This window comes from Macaca thibetana, chromosome 2 (assembly GCF_024542745.1).
Source record: "Macaca thibetana thibetana isolate TM-01 chromosome 2, ASM2454274v1, whole genome shotgun sequence".
Taxonomy (NCBI): Eukaryota; Metazoa; Chordata; class Mammalia; order Primates; family Cercopithecidae; genus Macaca; species Macaca thibetana.
Genome location: NC_065579.1, coordinates 154,819,892 through 154,839,042, shown reverse-complemented (window position 1 = coordinate 154,839,042; position 19,151 = coordinate 154,819,892). Strand labels below are relative to the sequence as shown.

The window sequence follows — 19,151 nt, the reverse complement described above, 5'->3', positions numbered from 1 at the left end:
AATTTTAAAATCTCTCTCTCTCTCTCTCTCTCTCTCTCTCCTCCCCCAACCTCTCCCCCTCCCCTCCCCCCCACCCCCGCCTCAGCAAGGCTCTGGCTCTCCCTGCAGAGCTCTGGCAAACTTCCTTGGTTCCATGTTTCTTGGGACAGTCTTCAAATTTGGTTCTTAGCAGAAAAACCTAAATAGTCCCAAGGGAAAGTAGCGCTACAGGACCGAAAAGCCCAGCAGTGTGGGATGACGCTGCCACATCCTGCTCTCTGTTTTTCCCAAGCAGAATGAGGAGAGCCAGCATGGGAGGCACACTTGTGTTCCATTTGGAATGTGTTCTCTCTTGGCACCGGAAGAAAGGGTGACCCCAGATGGATACCATGTTTGGAATTGGAATCCAAGAGGTACTGGCAGTGAGAAAAAACAGGCCAGGCACAGACAGCCTGGCAGAGCACTTAACATACCTCCCAGAGGACGAGATAAGACCTCAGGGTGAGAGAGGCAGACAAGGAGAGAGAAAGGAAAAGTGAGCACAGAATTCACCTCAACGCTTCAGGTAGGAAACTGTCCCCAGCTCCCTGTGGGGAGAGCCAGACAGTGCTCCTGAGTGAGGACACATCAGAGTAGGAAAGTGTGGGACTATTATCAGAAAAAGTCCTAACAGTGAAAGCTGGGAAAACCCCTGAAGGCCTTTATTAAGTCACACTACAAGTATCATTACATATTTATTTGACATCCATTTAGCAAAAGTAGCTATGTAAAGCGGCTTTTTGAATTCTAAGCTGGCTTTCCCCTGCATATATCTGGATCTGGTAATAGTAAACAAATAATAATACATTGCCCAGATCATCATCCCACCCACTCCAGTGTTTCCAAGTTATAATTCCCACCTATTAAACACCCATGAAGTACCAAACCTAGATTAGGCATTTTATACACTTATAAGTTAGTTGTGACAACAACCCTTCAAAATAAATACTATTCTCCTTCTAGATCTAGAAGAAACTGAGGCTCAGAGAGGTAACAAGCTCCCACAGATAGTAAGTGGCAGAGCCAGGATTTGAACCCAAGTCTATCAAACTTAATACTCTGTCCCAAGGGGTTTGCCAGTAAGTGGAAGTACAGTACTAGATCCATGACTCCCAACTCCACACTTCTATGAAGTCTGACAATTTTCAAGGAACTTCTGGTTGAACCCAGGAATCTACTTTGGGCTGCCAAGAGATAAAGCTGGAGTATGCAAACATTAAGCTAAGAAATGTTGGCTGGGTGCAGTGGCTCACGCCTGTAATCCCACACTTTGGGAGGCCAAGGCGGGTGGATGACCTGAGGTCAGGAGTTCGAGACCAGCCTGGCCAACATGGTGGAAACCCTGTCTCTACTAAAAATATAAAAATTAGCTGGGCGTGGTGGCAGGTGCCTGTAGTTTCAGCTACTGGGGAGGCTGAGGCATGAGAATCTCTTGAACCTGGGAGGCAGAGGCTGTGGTGACCCAAAATTTTGCCACTGCATTCCAGCCTGGGTGACAGAGTTAGATTCTGTCAAGGAAGGAAGGAAGGAAGAAAGGAAGGAAGGAAGGAAGGAAGGAAGGAAGGAAGAAGGAAGGAAGGGAGGGAAGGAGGGAGGGAAGGAGGGAAGAAAGGAAGGGAGAAAGAATGACTCTATGGATTCCAAATGACTCCTTGATTCTTCCTGCTGCTAGGTCAGTACTTACTACCATTACTCCTATTGCCCCTGAAGTGCAGGTGGGGCGCTCAGTAACCTCCCAGAACTAATCAAGCACTCAATCCATAAGGACTTTTACTATGCTGTTATAACTTGATAAAAATTTAAGAGAAATGAGAAATTGTCAAATATGGATGTTTTCACTCAACAAATACTTATTGAGTGCCTTTTATAAGCTAAGCACTTGGGGATCAAAAATCCTCAAGAGAAACTTTCACCGTTAGGGTAAAGAGACCTCAAAAAACAAAGGCAGTTCAGTGTGTGAAGCGCAACAACCAAGTTAAGTTTGAAGGATGGTGGCAGCCTAGAAAGAAGGGTGGCATCAGGGAGGGAAGATGCAAAGAAGGGCTGGCCTCTAATTTAAGGTTTAGAGGTTGAATTCACCAGGCAGGTAGAGGGAGAACAGCATTTCTAGTGGCAAGAACAGCAGAAGCACGGGCACAGAAGTATGAAAATGCACGGCATGTTGAAGGAAGCCATTTTTTTCTCAACCTAATTAAAATCATCTGACCAACAAATATATACCGTATTTCCTCCTTTCTAAAGTTAAGAGGAAAAAAATCAGTAAAGGAAAGAGCTGGAGTGTCTGGAGAAGAAATGTCATTGAGTCCACTTCATGGACATGATTTGGACCCCTGAAGTCATTTGAACAGTGGGGTTTGGGGATTTCCATATACTGTTTTTATGTCACTTGCCTGCCTCCCAAACAACCCCCCTACTTTAACAAGCAGCAGCTGCTCATCCTTCTACCACAGACATGCAGGCCCTGAGCTTCCAGAGTAGCTGTCCCTGCCAGCTCTAAGCAGGGAAGTCAGAAGCACAGAAATGGAGAAGCAACCAAGGCTCTGCCCAAGATAGAATTTCAAAGCAGCTCATCTTTCTCAGGAGACCCGCCAAAGAGGTTGGCCCTGACTCATTAAAGAGACAGGCAGACCCATTAACTCTATGGTTCACTTGTCCTGCTGCCCAGACTGCACTCAACCTTCTTTCCTGCCAATCCACGTATGTGCTGTCTCAGCAGAGGGGACTAACATTTACCAAGAAACTATTGTTTTCTCATGTTATCTTACTATACCTATTTTTTGTTTTAATAGAAGCAGCAGGCTTAGAGAGGCTAAGGAACTTGCCCAAGGCCACAAAGCTAGTCAGTCTGTGAATAAGGATTAAAGCCCAGGTCAGTGTGTATCTGAATTGTATATTCTCTACAATATATTAATAGCATCCTACCAGGTACTTTTGGGAGTTTACATATCTGCATATACAAGCTCATCTATTGCTGCTGGAAATCTGAGTATGTTGCTAGGGTGGCATACATGTCAGAGAATCATGGGTGCAAAAACCCCACACGTGGCCTGCAGTAATAGTGAAACTGATGCCCACAGGATAGGACCTGTGATTAGAACACAACAATGAAAAGTTGTGTCTTGTTTAAGTCCAGATCTGATAGAAAAGGAAAGAAAAAATGTATTATCTGTCAAAATGGTATGTTCTTACAAGGAAATACACAAACATGAAGGTAGAACACAATAAAAAACATCTGGGAAAGAAAAAAGGAAAGAAACAGAAGTTTTCTCATTTGTTGAGTTGATTCAATTCAGTAGGTATTTATTCAGGACAAACTATGTGTTCCAAGAACAGGGGATATAAAGATGAATAAGATAATTATCACTTCAAGAAACTTTCAGTCTATCCTGGATACTGACCCAGAAACTGTAATCCAATAAAACAAGTGTACCTAGGATTCAAAGAAAAAACACTGATGAGGGAGCAAATAATTCAATGCATAGGGACTTTTACTATACTGCTATAACCTAACTAAAATTCATGAGGTTGGGGCGTGATGGCTCATGTCTGTAATCCTAGTATTTTGGGAAGCTGAGGTGGGAGGACCACTTGTGCCCAGGAGTTTGAGACCAGCCTAGGTAACGTAGTGAGACCCCTGTCTCTTAAAAAAATATTTTTTTCATGAGAAAACATCACAGGGAAGGTGACTTTTAATCTGGTCTAAAAAATTTTCCCCAGCTAGAGGAGGGCATTCCAAGAAGAAAGAACAGATTATAAAGTCAATTCCAGAAGTGAAACAAAATATGTGGCATATTCTGGTAACAGAGAACAGCTTGTTGTAGGTGAACAAAAGGAGCACCAGACAAGGGGCAGGTGAGGCAGGCTGGGGCCAGCTTGTGAAGTCAGCAGAGTCAACAAGTGTGGTCATGAACTCAGCCTGGTCTTCAAACTGTTTGTTACTGGTCCATGCTGGTTCACACTGGGGTAAGGACAGAAATTGTGAGAGTTTAGACATTTTTTATAGCAATCCCACAGAGAAACTATGGCCTTTGAACAAAAATTCTGGGTTTGTATAGTATATTTTAAAATCTGTATGGGTTTATTTCATTTTCCTGGTGTTGGTCTGTGATGAATTGAGGGGGAAAAAGCTGGTTCTTCACCACATACAGTTTGAGAAACACTGAGCTTGAGGCTAACACTTTCCTAGTATGGATACTAAAATAAAACAGAGGCATAATTTTATGGTCTAGACACACAGTGTCCAGTTGAACTTAAGCAGACACTATTGGTTGACTTCCATAGCCATTTCCCCTTTTTCTTTAGTTTATGCAAATCTAGTTTTACTTGGGCAATATGTTAAGGAAGGTGGGCTTTTCCCCAGGTTGCCAGAGCCTGATCTAAGATTGGTTGAAGCCAAGCACAGTATCTCATTCCCCTTGGTAGTGACTGGCACAAAAGGAGACATGTGAGCAATGAGATGTAAGAGAAAGTATGTGGGGGAGCTTCTGGGAAAAAGCATACTCCCTGATAGACAGCAGGCCTACCTTTCATCCAGGCTCGAACAGTTGTGTGATGATGTAATGCTTGAAGTTACCATAGTCATGAGATATGATATGCCTAAGGATGAGAAGGATAAAGAGCAGAAAAATAGAACAAGCCTAGGTTTTTTGTTTGCTTGCTTTTTTAAGACAGGGCCTTGCTTTGTCAGCCAGGCTGGAAGGCAGTGGCGCAATCACGGCTCACCGCAGCCTCAGTCCTCTGGGTTCAAGTGATTTCTCATCTCAGCCTCCCAAGTAACTGAAACTACAGGCATGTACTACCATGCCCAGCTAATGTTTTTATTTTCTGTACCGACAGGTTCTCACTGCATTGCTCAGGCCAGTCTTGAACTCCAGGATTCAAGCGATCCTCTGGCCTCGGTCTCCCAAAGTGCTGGGATTACAGGCATGAACCACCACACTCGGCCAAGGCTAAGTTCTTGAAAGCACCACTGAGCCACTGTCTCAAACCTGGAGCTTTTAATTTCTAAACTTCCTAACAGGGAGATAAATTACTTTTCTATATTGCTTGCGTCAGCATAGTTGGGTATTCTAGTGCTTGCTTTTGAAAGCATCCTAATTCAGATCTCCCTAAGGACAACTCTTCAGGGAACAGTTCTCTGAACATCTGCTAATTGTCTTATTCTATAAAAACTGAACATCAGAATTATGCTCTACCAATAATTTTCTTTCTAAAGTTTGAGTAAACTACGAGAGGAATTCCTCCTACAAACTCAATTTGACCGTTCAGGGTGACCTGTTAGGTGAACAAGATGGTGCAGTGGAAATCTGGTTGTCTATTCAATATCCAATTACCTCTTCCTCAATTGTGACAGAATTTGTTTTGTCCAGATATCAAACCTGCACATGGATCTAAGCGGGGGTGGGGTGGAAGTGGGGAATCTTGTGTAAGCCAATCAGCATAACGTATTCCGTTGATAACTATTACTGGTCCATAAAAATACATATAACCTAATTTGGCTCAATCAGACTTTAGAAAAGGGACTAAGAGTCCATGCCCAGGAAATGGTTTCCCTCTCTTCTGCTGCACTTCAACAAGAAAGCACATGATGGGCTTCATCAGTCCTGGACGAGAAAGCTCTGAGATGAAAATAACTTGAGTCTTGGATGAAATTAGGGATCCTATGATATCATCACATTTAGAGCTGACTCTAACTGGACTTCCAGCTACGTGAGTTTTCCTTAAGAGGATTTTCTATTACTTGCTATCAAAAGCACCATAATCAACACAGACGGAACATCTAGCACTTTTTAATACCTAAAGAAATAAATACTGGGCATAATCACACATGCACTTTAGGAAAGCATCTTGGAATATCCATCATACCACTGAGCATTCAACTTTATATTTCTATGGTTTTTATATATATATATCCACTAGACTATAAGCTCTCTGAGGGAAGAGTCTATGTCTTACTACTCTTTGACTACTACTCTGTATAGTTGGCATACAGTATGTCCTCAGCAAGTGATGAATCAAACAGCCTCTCATCTTGAAAAAAGTATGTCTGATTCACACATGAATTATCAACACTAGGGCTATTACCTGCAAATAACAGGCCTTCACTAAGTATGCATTAAATGAATTTATAACTACAAATACATGTTTATACTGGATAACTAGTACACCAAAGAACACTGGGCTTCAACTTACATCACGGGTTACCAGCTATTGGATCAGGGTGATTTTTTTAACCTCTCCGAGCACCTATACTCACCTGTAAAATGAGGATCATGGTTTTTCCATCACATCACAGATCACATTAGACCTGTGAAAGACGTAGTAATCCCAAGATAGGCCTTACTTAAGGATATGATCCTGTTTTCATCAACCTTCAAGTTAAACATTTCAAGGTTAGACAAAGAGGGGACTAGAAAGAATAGTGTGAATATATCCGCATTGAGTTTAGTCATTATTGTGAAGAGCAAAGGCTTAGCAAAGAGGTGCATTAGAATGTGGTTGTTACCCACTAGGAGGCCAAGTTCTTCATTTTTCCAGTTACTGTGGTGATGCCTCTTATTATTACGGAAATGCTGCACATCATCTTTGGGAAGACTCAAGCACTAGGAAAGGGTGGGCAGAGGGTCTTGAGATGTAATTTTAAGTGTTGCAGAGGCCAAAAAGGGTGCTTTCAGGTCCTTTACAAATCAGGCAAGCATACCAAACTGGCAAAAGTTTTAAAAAATTGTGTTGCTCAGAGATTAGGGAAATCAGTGCTCTGAGACACTAAGGTGCAAATGTGTATTTTTTTTCTAGAGATCATTTGGGGGCAGTCCTCACTCAAAGCCTTGAAAACATGCATGGCCTCTGGCCCCTCCTTAGCTGAGTGATTAGTAAAGGATACTTGTACAGACTTTCCATAAGGAGACTTCTATTGCAGTGTTATCAGAGTAGCCAAAAGAAAAAAAAAAGTAAAAGGTGTATACACACACACACACACACACACACACACACAGAGGGAGAGAGGGAGAGAGGGAGAGAGGGAGGGAGGGGGAGAGAGATAGAGAGAGAGAGAGAGAGAGAGAGAGAGAGAGAGAGAGAGAATGCTATTGAAGAGGTTCTACTGTAGACTGGTGGGATTTCAGGATATTTCTTCCTTATAATGTTTCCATTAAAGCAACCAACAAAATAAAACAAAACTGTATTATTTTGTATGTTATCTGACATACATCCTGTTCCAGACTGAGATCCAATTCCTAGAACGGCATCTGACATACAGAAGACACGCTATATGAAGTATTTGTTTAATGAATGAATGTCCAAATGTGCAAAAAGAAAAAACAGGGTATTGGTTAAATTATGGTTAAGTCACAGATGAATTTATACATAAGTCAATACAAATGACACCGTAGACCTATACTCACTGATGTTAAAATACATTAGGGGCAAAACATGATAATGTTATAACTTCATTAAAAATATATAGCACAGAAAAAATTTTATTTTTGTTTTAAAAAATGTATAAAGGCATAGGAAAAGTCTGGACTAGTATATATTAGAAATTAACAACGGGTGATAAAGTTATTGATTTTTTTATTTTTTGTAGTTCCAGGACATATTCGAGCAGAGTTTGGATAACCATATGCCAAAGATCTGTATTGGGTGGGAAGTTGGTTCATACCTGTCTTAATTGTCCAAGATTCTATTCTTCACGTAGATTATATCTGTAAATCATAAAGTGCTTACTAAAGTATATCCAAATGAATATTCAAGTAAAAATATAAACAAAATAAAATAAGAGAATGCTAATAACAGTGCCAAATACTGTGTATACATCATTTTTAATTAGTACTTCCCATCCTGTAAGTTAGGTATTACTTCTATACCTGCTTTTTGGTTTTTTTTTTTCAGCTGAGAAAGAGACCCAAAAAAGCTATCCCTTGCTTGACGTCACATAGTCAGCTATTGAACCTAAGTCTGTCATACATCAAAGACATGCTCTTAATGAATTAGGAAAGAATCTTAAGGAATCATCTGATTCAGCTTTTTATTTTATAAAGGAGAGACTTTTTCCATCACACAATGACACATGAACATTACATATCCTCTTATGTTCTCAGTATCTTTTGTTCTTGAGATTTTAGACTCAATGTACTTTACAAGCAGAATATGACCATACTTCATTAGCCCATCAGCAGCTACAAGGATGACAAGATTGCTATACTAAGGAAATCACACTCTGTTCAACTCCAGACATCACCATGGCATAGCACTGAGCTGTTTGATTAGTGACTTTTAGTCCCAATTCAGTCTCCAGCCTAAGCCAGCTTCTAATTAAGAGACAACTGTCTAACCTGTAAGCACGAAACTTAAAATCCTAGTCTATTTTAAAATATAACTAGCCATGTACAGATTCATAATGCCAAACAGTTGAGATCTTCCAAGCCAAATCACCCTAATCTGATCCAAAATCTAAACTGACTTTTCCAAAAGACAGCTAATAAACAATAATGGTTTAAATAATAAGACTAACGGCTTGTTCTTAAATTTAAGAAAGTTAAAAAAAAAAAAAAAGTGTTGAAGGAGATGATATGGCTACCACACTGATTCTGAATTGGTAAAGGGTTATTTATCTTACTTCTATTCACCTAATTCTGGAGATTTCACTGGTTGAGATCAGTATCTGCTTTCTCCTGACAACAGATATCCAGAGTTCCCAGAATGACATTTTAATAAGAATATAAGCACTTTATGTTACAAGATTTGTTGATATATACCCTTTGGGGGAAAAAAGCCGCGTGAGCAAATGAGGAACACACACACACAAAGAAACATAACTGAAGATCTTTCGCTAGTAATATTTTACTTTCTTTTAAAAATAAATTATAAATACTTTTTCCACATATCAAAGTTCATCAAAGAACTCCCAAAATTAATCTTCTTCATTCTTCAGGAATTATTTATTCACACAGCAGACCACCTACAGAAAAAGATTTATTTTAGAAAGTCAGATTTCAAACATCATGCCAGATCTATGGAGTCAGGGAATTAAGACCACTAGAAATGAATGCCACAGATGAGTAATTAACTAATTGCCAGAATTATTCCAAATCAGTCATAAAATTCAAAATCAACATTTTAAAATTCTAGGTTTGCCTAACTAAAAACATCAGTGAAACTACTACGATACTGTTTACTCTTTAAAAGTTTTTGAAGTAAAAACTCCCTCTCTGTGTGTGTATATATACAGAAATAATACATGTGTTTGAGAAATATGTATTTCTCAAAAATATCCTCCAAAAAAGGCTACAGCAGTTATTTTTACAGATATTCAAGAAACAAGACTTGCAAACCCCTCTTTGCTGATTCAAGCATGACTGGCGAAGATCCACAAAGTAGAAGGCAGAAGGTCAGCTCAGTACTCAAGGCACTTCCTGTGGAAAGTTACTCCCTTAATCCCAAAGGCAAGATAAGGGCAACCCTTTAACATTCATTTGGAAAAATCAAAAAGGGAGAGTAGCATAGATAGGGTTGCTGATCCAGTCAAGTCAATACCAGGCTTCTCACACTGCTCCCAATGCCTATCCCAGAAGATTGAGAACAATGGTAGGAAGGTAATTAAATTGGAGTAGCTAACTCTTCAAGTCTAATGCAAATACTTGCCTCATTTAGCTGTTCACTTCATTTGGTTTAGATAAAGATAAATCACATCAAGACAAAAACATCTAAACTCTCTCTTTTCTAAAAGGCTCAAAGGAAGATTACATTTATAGAAAAGCTTGGAAAGACAACCAAAAGCGAAGTCATTCAACCTTTCAATTATAGCAGCTTATAGCATTGTTACCACTTTTGCTACTGACTACACATCAAAAGGGGCTACGTGGTAGAAGACCGTGGATTTAAACCTGTTTGGTTATATCTCTGGATGTAAAGTCCTTGACTGGAGGGATAATCTTTCTCCCCTCAGCATTTTCCAGGGTCTTAATAAATATCTGTTGAATGAATAAACGTTTGAATGGCAGAAATTACTCTTTCTGGATTATCTTGGGATCAGATTTTCATACATAATCAGTTTTGTGTGTGTGTGTGTGTAAAATTCAGCATATTTTAAGCACCCAACTGTTAAGTTGTTAAACTTAATACTGAATATCACCACTACTCAGTACTAGTCCTTTAATTTCTTTCAATGACTTTAGTCTCCAAAATGGGTTCTTTAGGCTTCTTCTGACTCCTAAAGGCAGAAAGACAGTAGCCATCCATTTCCTCCTTATATTTCTAATGAGGTTCTAGGTTCTTGTAATTTCTCTTTTCAGTAAAAGAAGCAGTCAAAAAATAGAAAAAATTGTCTAAAATCACCACCATACCCATTTTTTCTTGAGTTTTCAAGTTTCTGCCTTTGCTACTACTAAATTTTCAGATAATTTATGTCTAGCATTATCTCTGCTATTTGTCTTCAACTTAGGCCACTGGTTGTTAAAGAGGAGTGCACTTGAAAATTATCTAGGGAGTTTCTCAGTCAACAGGTGCAGACCAGGGCCCAAGTTGTGAATTTTGGAAAACATTCTTCAGATGATTCTGAGGTGCACCTCTGGGTAAGAACTACTGGGTGAATGTAGCCTACTTTCACATTAAGTATAAAAAATGTATAATAGATTTATTCCCAATCTACTGTACTCGAGGTACAATTAAGATCTACTTAGGAATAACATCAAAATCTACAAAGGTTTCTGAATTCAGGAACTTTCATGATCATTGCCAGAAAGATCTAAGTTTGCAAAATATTTTTCCTTTGAAGCTATTCTCAGAAAAATGTGATCTAACAGTCTAAGAAATACCAATTTAGGTTAAGTTTATCTTATAGCAATGCAGACAGTTGTGTTGGATTTCACCCTCCAGCCAATGGCCTGTTTACTCGGTTATATGCAACTGTACATTTCAGCAACAGGTCTTTCTAATTAGCATTCATAATGAGGTTTTAAGATTGAAGATCAAGATTATGTGCAATTCTAAAAATGAACATGTTGGAATAAAATCTCATTAAATACAAGGAGTGAAGTGTAAAGTGCCTGTGATTTGGAGAATATAAAAGATCTGAACTCTAATGTAATTTGACCACTATCCACTCTTAACTTGAGCAAGTCTTTTTTGACTTCACTGTGCCTCCATTTCCCCATGGAGGTTGGGGAAATAGGACACCTGGGACCAACGAGGATCCAACACCCAGTCCTCTTCCAAAAATATTATTACACTGAAAATGAAGAACATGCAGTTTGAATTCTTAGAAAGGTCCTACATGGATTCAGATTGTTCTTCCTGTAACCAGGATTCAATAATAATCAAGTCATACACTTAACAGACCTCAACTGAATGTCTGCTATCTACCAGTCTCAAGGTATGAGCTATTCTTTTCTGGTTTTTACAGATGATTTATTTTACATTTAATCATCACAACAACTCTATGAAGTAGTTTGGGCATGTATTATTGTCTCCATTTTACAGATGAGGAAACCAAGGTACAGAAAGTTAAGGACCTGCCCAAGACCACACAATCAGTTAAACAGTAGATTTTCTAAGTCTAAAGCTTTTGCATTTTCTTTTACACACAAATGAAGTACACAGACATAATTCTCACTCTCTGTCCCAATAACATAAAGAAAACTATGATATCATATGGTATTTTTGAATATATGCCACTTCTAACAATTGTACCACCTTTGTGGTTCAGATGAAGTCCAAGATAAGCTTTTGATATTCCTAAAATTAGCATTTTTAAAAATCACCCTTTTTTATCAAGGCAGGTTCAGCACAAGCCTACAGCTTATGCAACTGATGAGGGACTTAGATCATGAACAAGGAAACCACGTACAAATGTTGAGGCTGCATCTTTAAAAATAGTTAATAAAGTACACTTACACTTTTTAAGAACACACTCCCCTTCAAATTTACTTATTTTACAAAATAGTTCATTACGGCATTTCTTTAAATAACCATCTAGTCTAAAAGCTACTTAAGCGTATCATATACACGACAGAAGATATACCATACTATATATAGAATCACAAAATGTATTATGGTTCTCTTTTTATAAATAATACGTGAAATTCAGAGGAATAATGTCTTGATGAAGCTAAATGTAGCTAAAGTGAAAAACATGCTAAACTAAATATCAGAAGAATAAAAATAAAGCCTCAGGACTTTCAGCCTAGACTGTTTTCCATTACACAGTAACTTCTTATCAGCTTGCGACAAGTTCCTTATCCCTTCTTTTTTATAGCTCAGTGAGGAAGACCGGCCATATGTGAAATTCCAAAGAGGCAGGAAAGAGGTGCAAGGGAAAGAAGCCAGGCTCTCTAGTACTAATATATTGGCATGTGGCTTTGGCATATCTCTCAGCTGTTATTAAGTTAAAAGTGGTAGTGTGGTGTGGAAGTTAGGGTAGGGGCAAAAAGCAGAGGGAATCGGCCTGGAGACTGAGGCTCCAGTTCTGATACTGCACAACCCACCTTAGGGGTCATTTCATAACCATTAGCTTTAATTTCCTTATTTATTCATTCATTTAACAATCCTCCATTGAGCACCTACTATGAGCCAGGCACTGTTATAGGTGGTGGGGATATGACAGTCAATGAAATAGAAAATTCCTACTTTCTCAGAGCTTACATTCTAGCTGCCGTGAAGCAACACAGATAATTAAAAATATATATAATATGTAGGTGACAGTGTATACAATAGAGTAGCCACTAGCCACATGTAGCTATTAAAATTTTTAAAAACTAAAAATTCAGTACCTCAGTCTTACCAGCCACAATTCAAGTGCTCAACAGCCACATAAGGCTAGTGGCTACCAGACTGGCGAGTGCAGATACAGAACATTTCCATGTTCACAGAAAGCTCTGTTAGGACAGCACCATGATGGGCAAGGGATGTAATTTACATGGGGCGTTGAGGGAAAGCCTCTCTAATAAGGAGACTTTTGAAGAGAACTGAGTAAAGGGGGTGTGTGGGGGGGAGGTGAGCTAAGTTGATAACTGAAGAGCGAGCTTCCAAACAAAAGAATATCATTTGTTTGTGGAACTGTTGGACACATATCACTTAAGGTCCCTTTCAGCACTTAAATTTGGATTAAGAGTTCCAAGTTCTTTTAAAAAATGGCCTGAGGTCCACCACCCCATCTGGGATGTCAGGAGTGCCACTGCCCGGCTGCCCACTGTCTGGAAAGTAAGGAGCACCTCTGCCCAGCCACCCAACTGTCTGGGAAGTGAGGAGCGCCTCTGCCCAGCCACCCCGTCTGGGAAGTGAGGTGCCTCTCTGGATGGCTGCCCACCGTCTAGCAAGTGAGGAGCACCTCTGCCCGGCTGCCACCCCGTCTGGGAAGTGAGGAGCGCCTCTGCCCAGCTGCCGCCCTGTCTGGGAAGTGAGAAACACCTCTGCCTGGCTGCCACCCCGTCTGGGATGTGAGGAGCGCCTCTGCGGGGCCGCCCCACTGTCTGGGAAGTGTGGAGCCCCTCTGCCCAGCTGCCCACCATCTGGGAAGTGAGGTGCGTCTCTGCCCGGCTTCCGCCCTGTCTGGGAAGTGAGGAGCGCCTCTGACCAGCTGCCGCCCCACCTGGCAAGTGAAGAGGGCCACTGCCCGGCTGCCCCACTGTCTGGGAAGTGAGGAGCACCGCTGCCCAGTCGCTGTGCAACCTTCCAAGTGTGAAGTGACAGCATTGTGTGTGATCTTTTCTGTCTTCCCCAAGTTTGCATTTTTGACATTAAAGTTTACTTTTAATTTAAAAAAAAAAAAAAATGGGCCTGAGGCTTTAGTTTTATTCGAATAAAGCATGGCACAAAAGAAATAACTACAATTCCATTTTCATTTTTCAGAGAGCAATACTTCCATGGGATACCTACTCCCTACTTAAAAGCATTCATTGGCCAGGCATAGTGGCTCACACCTCTAACCCCAGCACTTCGAGAAACCAACGCAGGAGGACTGCTTGAGTCCAAGAGGTTGAGATCAGCTTGGGCAAGATGGCGAAACCCCATCTCTAAAAAAAACAAAACAAAAAATTAGCCAGGCATGGTGGCCCACACCTGTAGTCCCAGTTACTCAGGAGGCTGAGGGGAGGATCACCCAAGCCTGGGGGGTTGAGGCTGCAGTGAGCTGTGACTGGGCCACTTTTTCACCCCAGCCTGGGTTACAGAGTGAGACCTTGCCTCAAAAAAAAAAAAAAAAAAAAAAAAAAAAAAAGCATTTACTGAAGTCTCAAAATATTAGAAACAAGAAAGAGAATATTTTTCTTTTAGTTCCTTCAGTCAGACAATTTTCCTAAAGCCATGAGACTTAAAGACTGTTGTCAAACCCTTTCTTAAAAGCTCAATTCTCCCCTTCTCCAATCTGCTAAATGCCTGTCTTTACTGACATAATTTACTCCCTTCACTGGGAACTGAAAAATCATGGTTTTTTCAAATTGATACTTAAGCATTTTAGATTAACCAGGTGAACTACCTTTCAGAGAGAATGTAGCCCAACTGTTGCTAAATCTGTAAAGCAATACACAAATTTGAAGCAAGAAGCTTACCATTTCATATTTTAAATCCCAGAGCTCTCATACATTCCTTGTGGGCCTCAATTAGATGTCCACAGTGTTCTTCTCCTTTCTCGATGATACTATAAAACAAAATGTACTTGTTATCTAAATAGGCATTAAGCACATTATTAAGTATGCATGATAGTGATGGGCAGTGAGACAAAACATGGGTATAATGGAATGTAGCTGGAGTTACAACAAATGCTATTACCTCAACCAGCTTTGTTTTTATTTGATCTTATGATATTTCCATGCCTATGAAGACATTACACAGATAAGTGATTTTGGGGGGTAAATCTGATAAGAAATAATCACCCATATTAAATATTGCCTCTAGTCAATATCCAAGGAGTAACATTGCTCTATAAAGAAATAAACTGAATAAAACATTTATGCTAAATGAAGGGCACAGAAAACAGATCAATTTTTTGCTTATTATCACGGAGAAATTAACTTTCTGATTTTGCCCTACATTCAAATACAACCAAATAAGTCTACTTCTAATTACAAGACATTAAAAACATAAACACCAAAAACATCTGGTAGCCAGGAGACCAAGATGAGCACCCCCTCGTGATGATGAAAGAACATTTTACTTGTAAAATTCACAAAGACAAGACTAGGACTACACAGCTTTATTTCTAAGGCCTGAAAATGTGATTTAGCAAACAATCAAGTTAAGCCAAACTCAATTACAAGGAAAAACTGACTCCTGACTACGGATATTTGGGGAGAACCCACGTGGTCTGAGGCAATCGAGGCAAAAGGAATTTAAAGAAGGGAATAGGTTCTCCTTCCATCGAAACTCTACCCATCCTTCAATAGCTCAAGAGCTGCCTGCAAATGGGAGAGATTGCCTGGGAGAGTGAGATCATTGTGAAGATAATAGCTAGCATTCATTGATCATTTATTGCCATGTACACCGTGCTAGGCACTTGACATGGCTTGTACCATTAACCTTTACAATAATACTGGAGGTTCTTTTATTAGAGTCATTTTATAGACACATGAGGCTCAAGGTCACCAAGTTAGTGGATTAAGATTCAAACCTTGACTGTGGATCCCAGACTCTTAATCATGCTGTCGTACTACTCAAGGTTCAATAGCACTTACTGTTACCACTGGAACAATTTGTTCAGACGGCAGTCTTTCAATCCTGCCTTCACAGTATTATTCACAAAATACTGAGGATTAATAAAAGCACTGAGCTCCTACACTTTTATTATCCCATTACAGCACTAATGATTTCTTTCTTATATTATTTGCGAAGACAAAAGGGGCCAGACGAAGAGATGCACATTCACGTTATCTCAGGATGTCCTCTAATGAGATTTGCTCCACAAAAGAGGATATATAAAATAAGAACAAACCTTTTGTGGACTGACAATCTAGATGAACTATTCTGAATACTTTGTCCCCTGCGCCATAGACGTTGATTTTCAACTTTTGGTTGCCTTAAAAGGGTTGAAGGGGAACTCTTCAGCATGTAAGGAACGCACCGTGTCCTACTGTCTCTAAATTTTGGGAGGAAGCCTTAGAATTTACCAGAAAACCTTTCCTGTTTGGTCTTAACAGATCTTCTATCATAGCCCTTACCACGTGGTATACAAGTCATTGGTATACGTCTCCATTAACTTTAAGCTCCTTTATATCAAGACCCATCTTTATCCATGTCTACATCTTCGGACCTAACGCAGTGCTTAACCCAGAACAGATACTCAAAACACATTTGTAGAAAGGAATGAGTGGTTGAAGCTAGCGGTTCTCCTCTTTCTTCATCGCTTCCCGGGACTAAGCCACCGGATAAGTCAACAGAGAGCCGACCAGGAAACCTACGAGGCCCAGTAATTATCGCCAGAGCGCCACAATCGGGCCGGGAGAGGAGGGAGGAGGCGGGGAGTGGGGGAGAGGAGGCGGGGGGGGAGGAGGGGGGGAGGAGGCAGGGAAGAGGAGGGGGTAAGAGGGGAAGGAAAAGGGCAGAGGGCAGAGGGCGTAGGGCAGAGGCACCGGAAGGCACAGGCCGCGGCCCGAGGCTCGTCGGCCGCGCCCTCTCCGGCTGCACACTGACCACGCATCGCGCGCCTTCTTGGTCTCCGGACAAGCGCAGCAAGGCTTCAGCGGCTTCTTCTCCTGAGGCTCAGGCGGGGCAGGGTTTGAGTCGACCAGACCCGGCATCTTTCGCGCCAAAAGCAGCTACGAGCGGAGACAGCCAAATCTATGCGAGCCTCCGCAAACGCCGATTTGTCCGCTGCCACTTCCGGCAGTCGCTCTAAAAAAATACAGGAAGTCCTGCCTCTCTCTGACAGGTGGGGGATTTAAAAGGGGCGCGTGCGCAGCAGAGGCAAAATTCCGGCCTTAACGAGAGGGTGCCTCATCAGCGCATGCGCAAGGAGACCCGCTGACCGGTCACCTGGACTGTAGTATTTACACTCTAGGACTCTAGGTTATAGAGAATTTGTTAAATCAACTTGGGGAGGGCTCACGAAGAAGGAAAGCAGCAAGACAACTGAGAGATCTTGTAACACCCGTTCCTCCCCACCCAGTATCGAAACGGAAGCCCAAGATGGTGAAATGATTTGTTCAAGCCAAACAGGAGAAACCACAAGCGAAAGCCAGTTCTCTTGAATAACAGACTAGTTTCCTCGTTTTTTATCTGCCTTCTTCCTGATCCCCACACGCTGCAGGCCTTTCCTTTAATTGACCTATTTAAAAATGAATAGCAAAGACACAGAACCACCCAAACCACAACTGTTGGGGGAATTTAAAAGGTCCTCTAACCCCCTATACATCTCCTACGCACATTCAATCCTCAGCTAATTTGCATTTATAGCCCATCTCCAACTGATTTGAGTTCAGTATGAATTATTCAGTCATATATTCGTTAATATACTGATGAATAATATTGAAAAGTACCATTTCCATAGCATTTCCTCAGGTACATAGGTAAACTGGTGCCCGTCTTATTCGCAACGAAATGGATATAATCATTGGATATTTTTCCTGCAGAGAACTGTTGGAAACAGGCAATAAACTCTATTTAATTTAATTTTATTTTGTTCTGTTTTTTGGAGACAAGGTCTTGCTCTGTTGCCCAGGCTGGAGTGAAGTGGCATGATCTCAACTCACTGCCACCTCCACCTCCTGGGTTCAAGCGATTCTCCTGCCTCAGCCTCCTGAGTAGCTGGGATTACAGGTGTGCACCACCACGATCGGGTAATTTTTGCATTTTTTAGTAGAGACGGGGTTTTGCCATGTTGGCCAGGCTGGTCTCAAACTCCTGACCTCAGGTGATCCGCCCACATCAGCCTCCAAAAGTGCTGCGTTATAGGCGTGAGCCACTGCGCCTGCAATAAAATCATTTTTTATTTAAGCAGGACTTCGAGGCGCTGTTCAATAGCCGCCTGGTGATGGGTGTTTTTAAGTACTTAAACTTTCAGTATCACCTAATCAAAGTTTGTTTCTATATTATAGATATTTAGCTCAGGGAATCTACAGGTGTGTCTGTGAACTGGTGCTGTATAAGAGTAATTTCTATATGTGTATTTTTCTAGTTACTAAGACCATCCCCATTTTGTCATCTGAAAACTTTCAATAAGCATGATTTTTATTTCCTTCTTGATTGATATGTTTAATAATACAACATATTACCCTCATATTCTAAATTCACCCTCATCCATTATTATCAATTCTTTCAACTAGGTGCTAACTCACATTGTTTAGAATCTTGCTAATCAAACAGTGCTTCCTGGATGAGCAATATCAACATCACTTCTAACCTTAATATACAATAAAATGTCGTTCAACAAATCAATGGGGAAAAGAAAATAGGCTAACCATCTGGAGAAAATTGAACACTACATTAAAAGGAAGAGCTCCAGATGCATTAAAGGCCTACATGGGAAAGATTGAAATGTGAAATTAATAGCAAATTGTGGAGGAGAATATTTTAATACTGAGGGATGGAGGAATAACTTATGTTACAACATTTCGAAAGTACAAATTGTATGTCAAAAAATTGAAGAAATTGCATCAAAATAAAGGCTTGGGGTTTTACATACATTACTATAGACAAAGTTAACAAATAGATGACAGAATTGGGAGAACATATTTGAAATTAAATATTTTAAAAAATTTTTAGAGTTAAAAAAACTAATGTGTTCACTTAGAAGGTGTATTCAGTTGAAACAATGTCACCTTCAGCCACAATATCTTCCATATACATAGAGCTGTGGAGGTTGTGAGCCATCATTTAATCTTCATTGCAGTCGAAATTATTATCTGCATTTATAGATGGGGAAAAATTGAAGTTCAGAGGTGTACATGATTTGTTCAAGGCTTCATAACTTGAAAGTGGCACTACTGAGTCTCACCATCTTCTCCCTGTATTCTACTATCCTACTTAATTTATCTAAATGCAAGGCAAAGCCCAGTGCAGTGGCTCACACCTGTAATCCCACACTTTGGGAGGCTGAGGCAGGCAGATCATCTGAGGTCAGAAGTTCAAGACCAGCCCGGCCAACATGGTGAAAACCCATCTCTACTAAAAATACAAAAATTAGCCAGGAGTGATAACCTGTAATT

General features: G+C 40.5%; 1 protein-coding gene across 6 annotated transcripts in view; it reads right to left on the bottom strand.

Moving 5' to 3' along the window:
• Positions 1–8,848: 8,848 nt before the first annotated feature.
• The window catches only part of LOC126949250 (cytochrome c oxidase copper chaperone), an 846,236-nt gene continuing 835,933 nt past the window's right edge, over positions 8,849–19,151 (bottom strand). For all 6 annotated transcript variants that reach the window (XM_050781909.1, XM_050781908.1, XM_050781910.1 and 3 more), the window contains exons 2-4: positions 16,639–16,841; positions 14,562–14,650; positions 8,849–8,977 (exon numbers count right to left, since the gene is read on the bottom strand). In XM_050781909.1, coding sequence (XP_050637866.1) covers positions 14,566–14,650; positions 16,639–16,745 — 192 coding nt within the window. In that variant the 5' untranslated portion in view covers positions 16,746–16,841 and the 3' untranslated portion in view covers positions 8,849–8,977; positions 14,562–14,565. The remainder of the gene's footprint in view (positions 8,978–14,561; positions 14,651–16,638; positions 16,842–19,151) is intronic.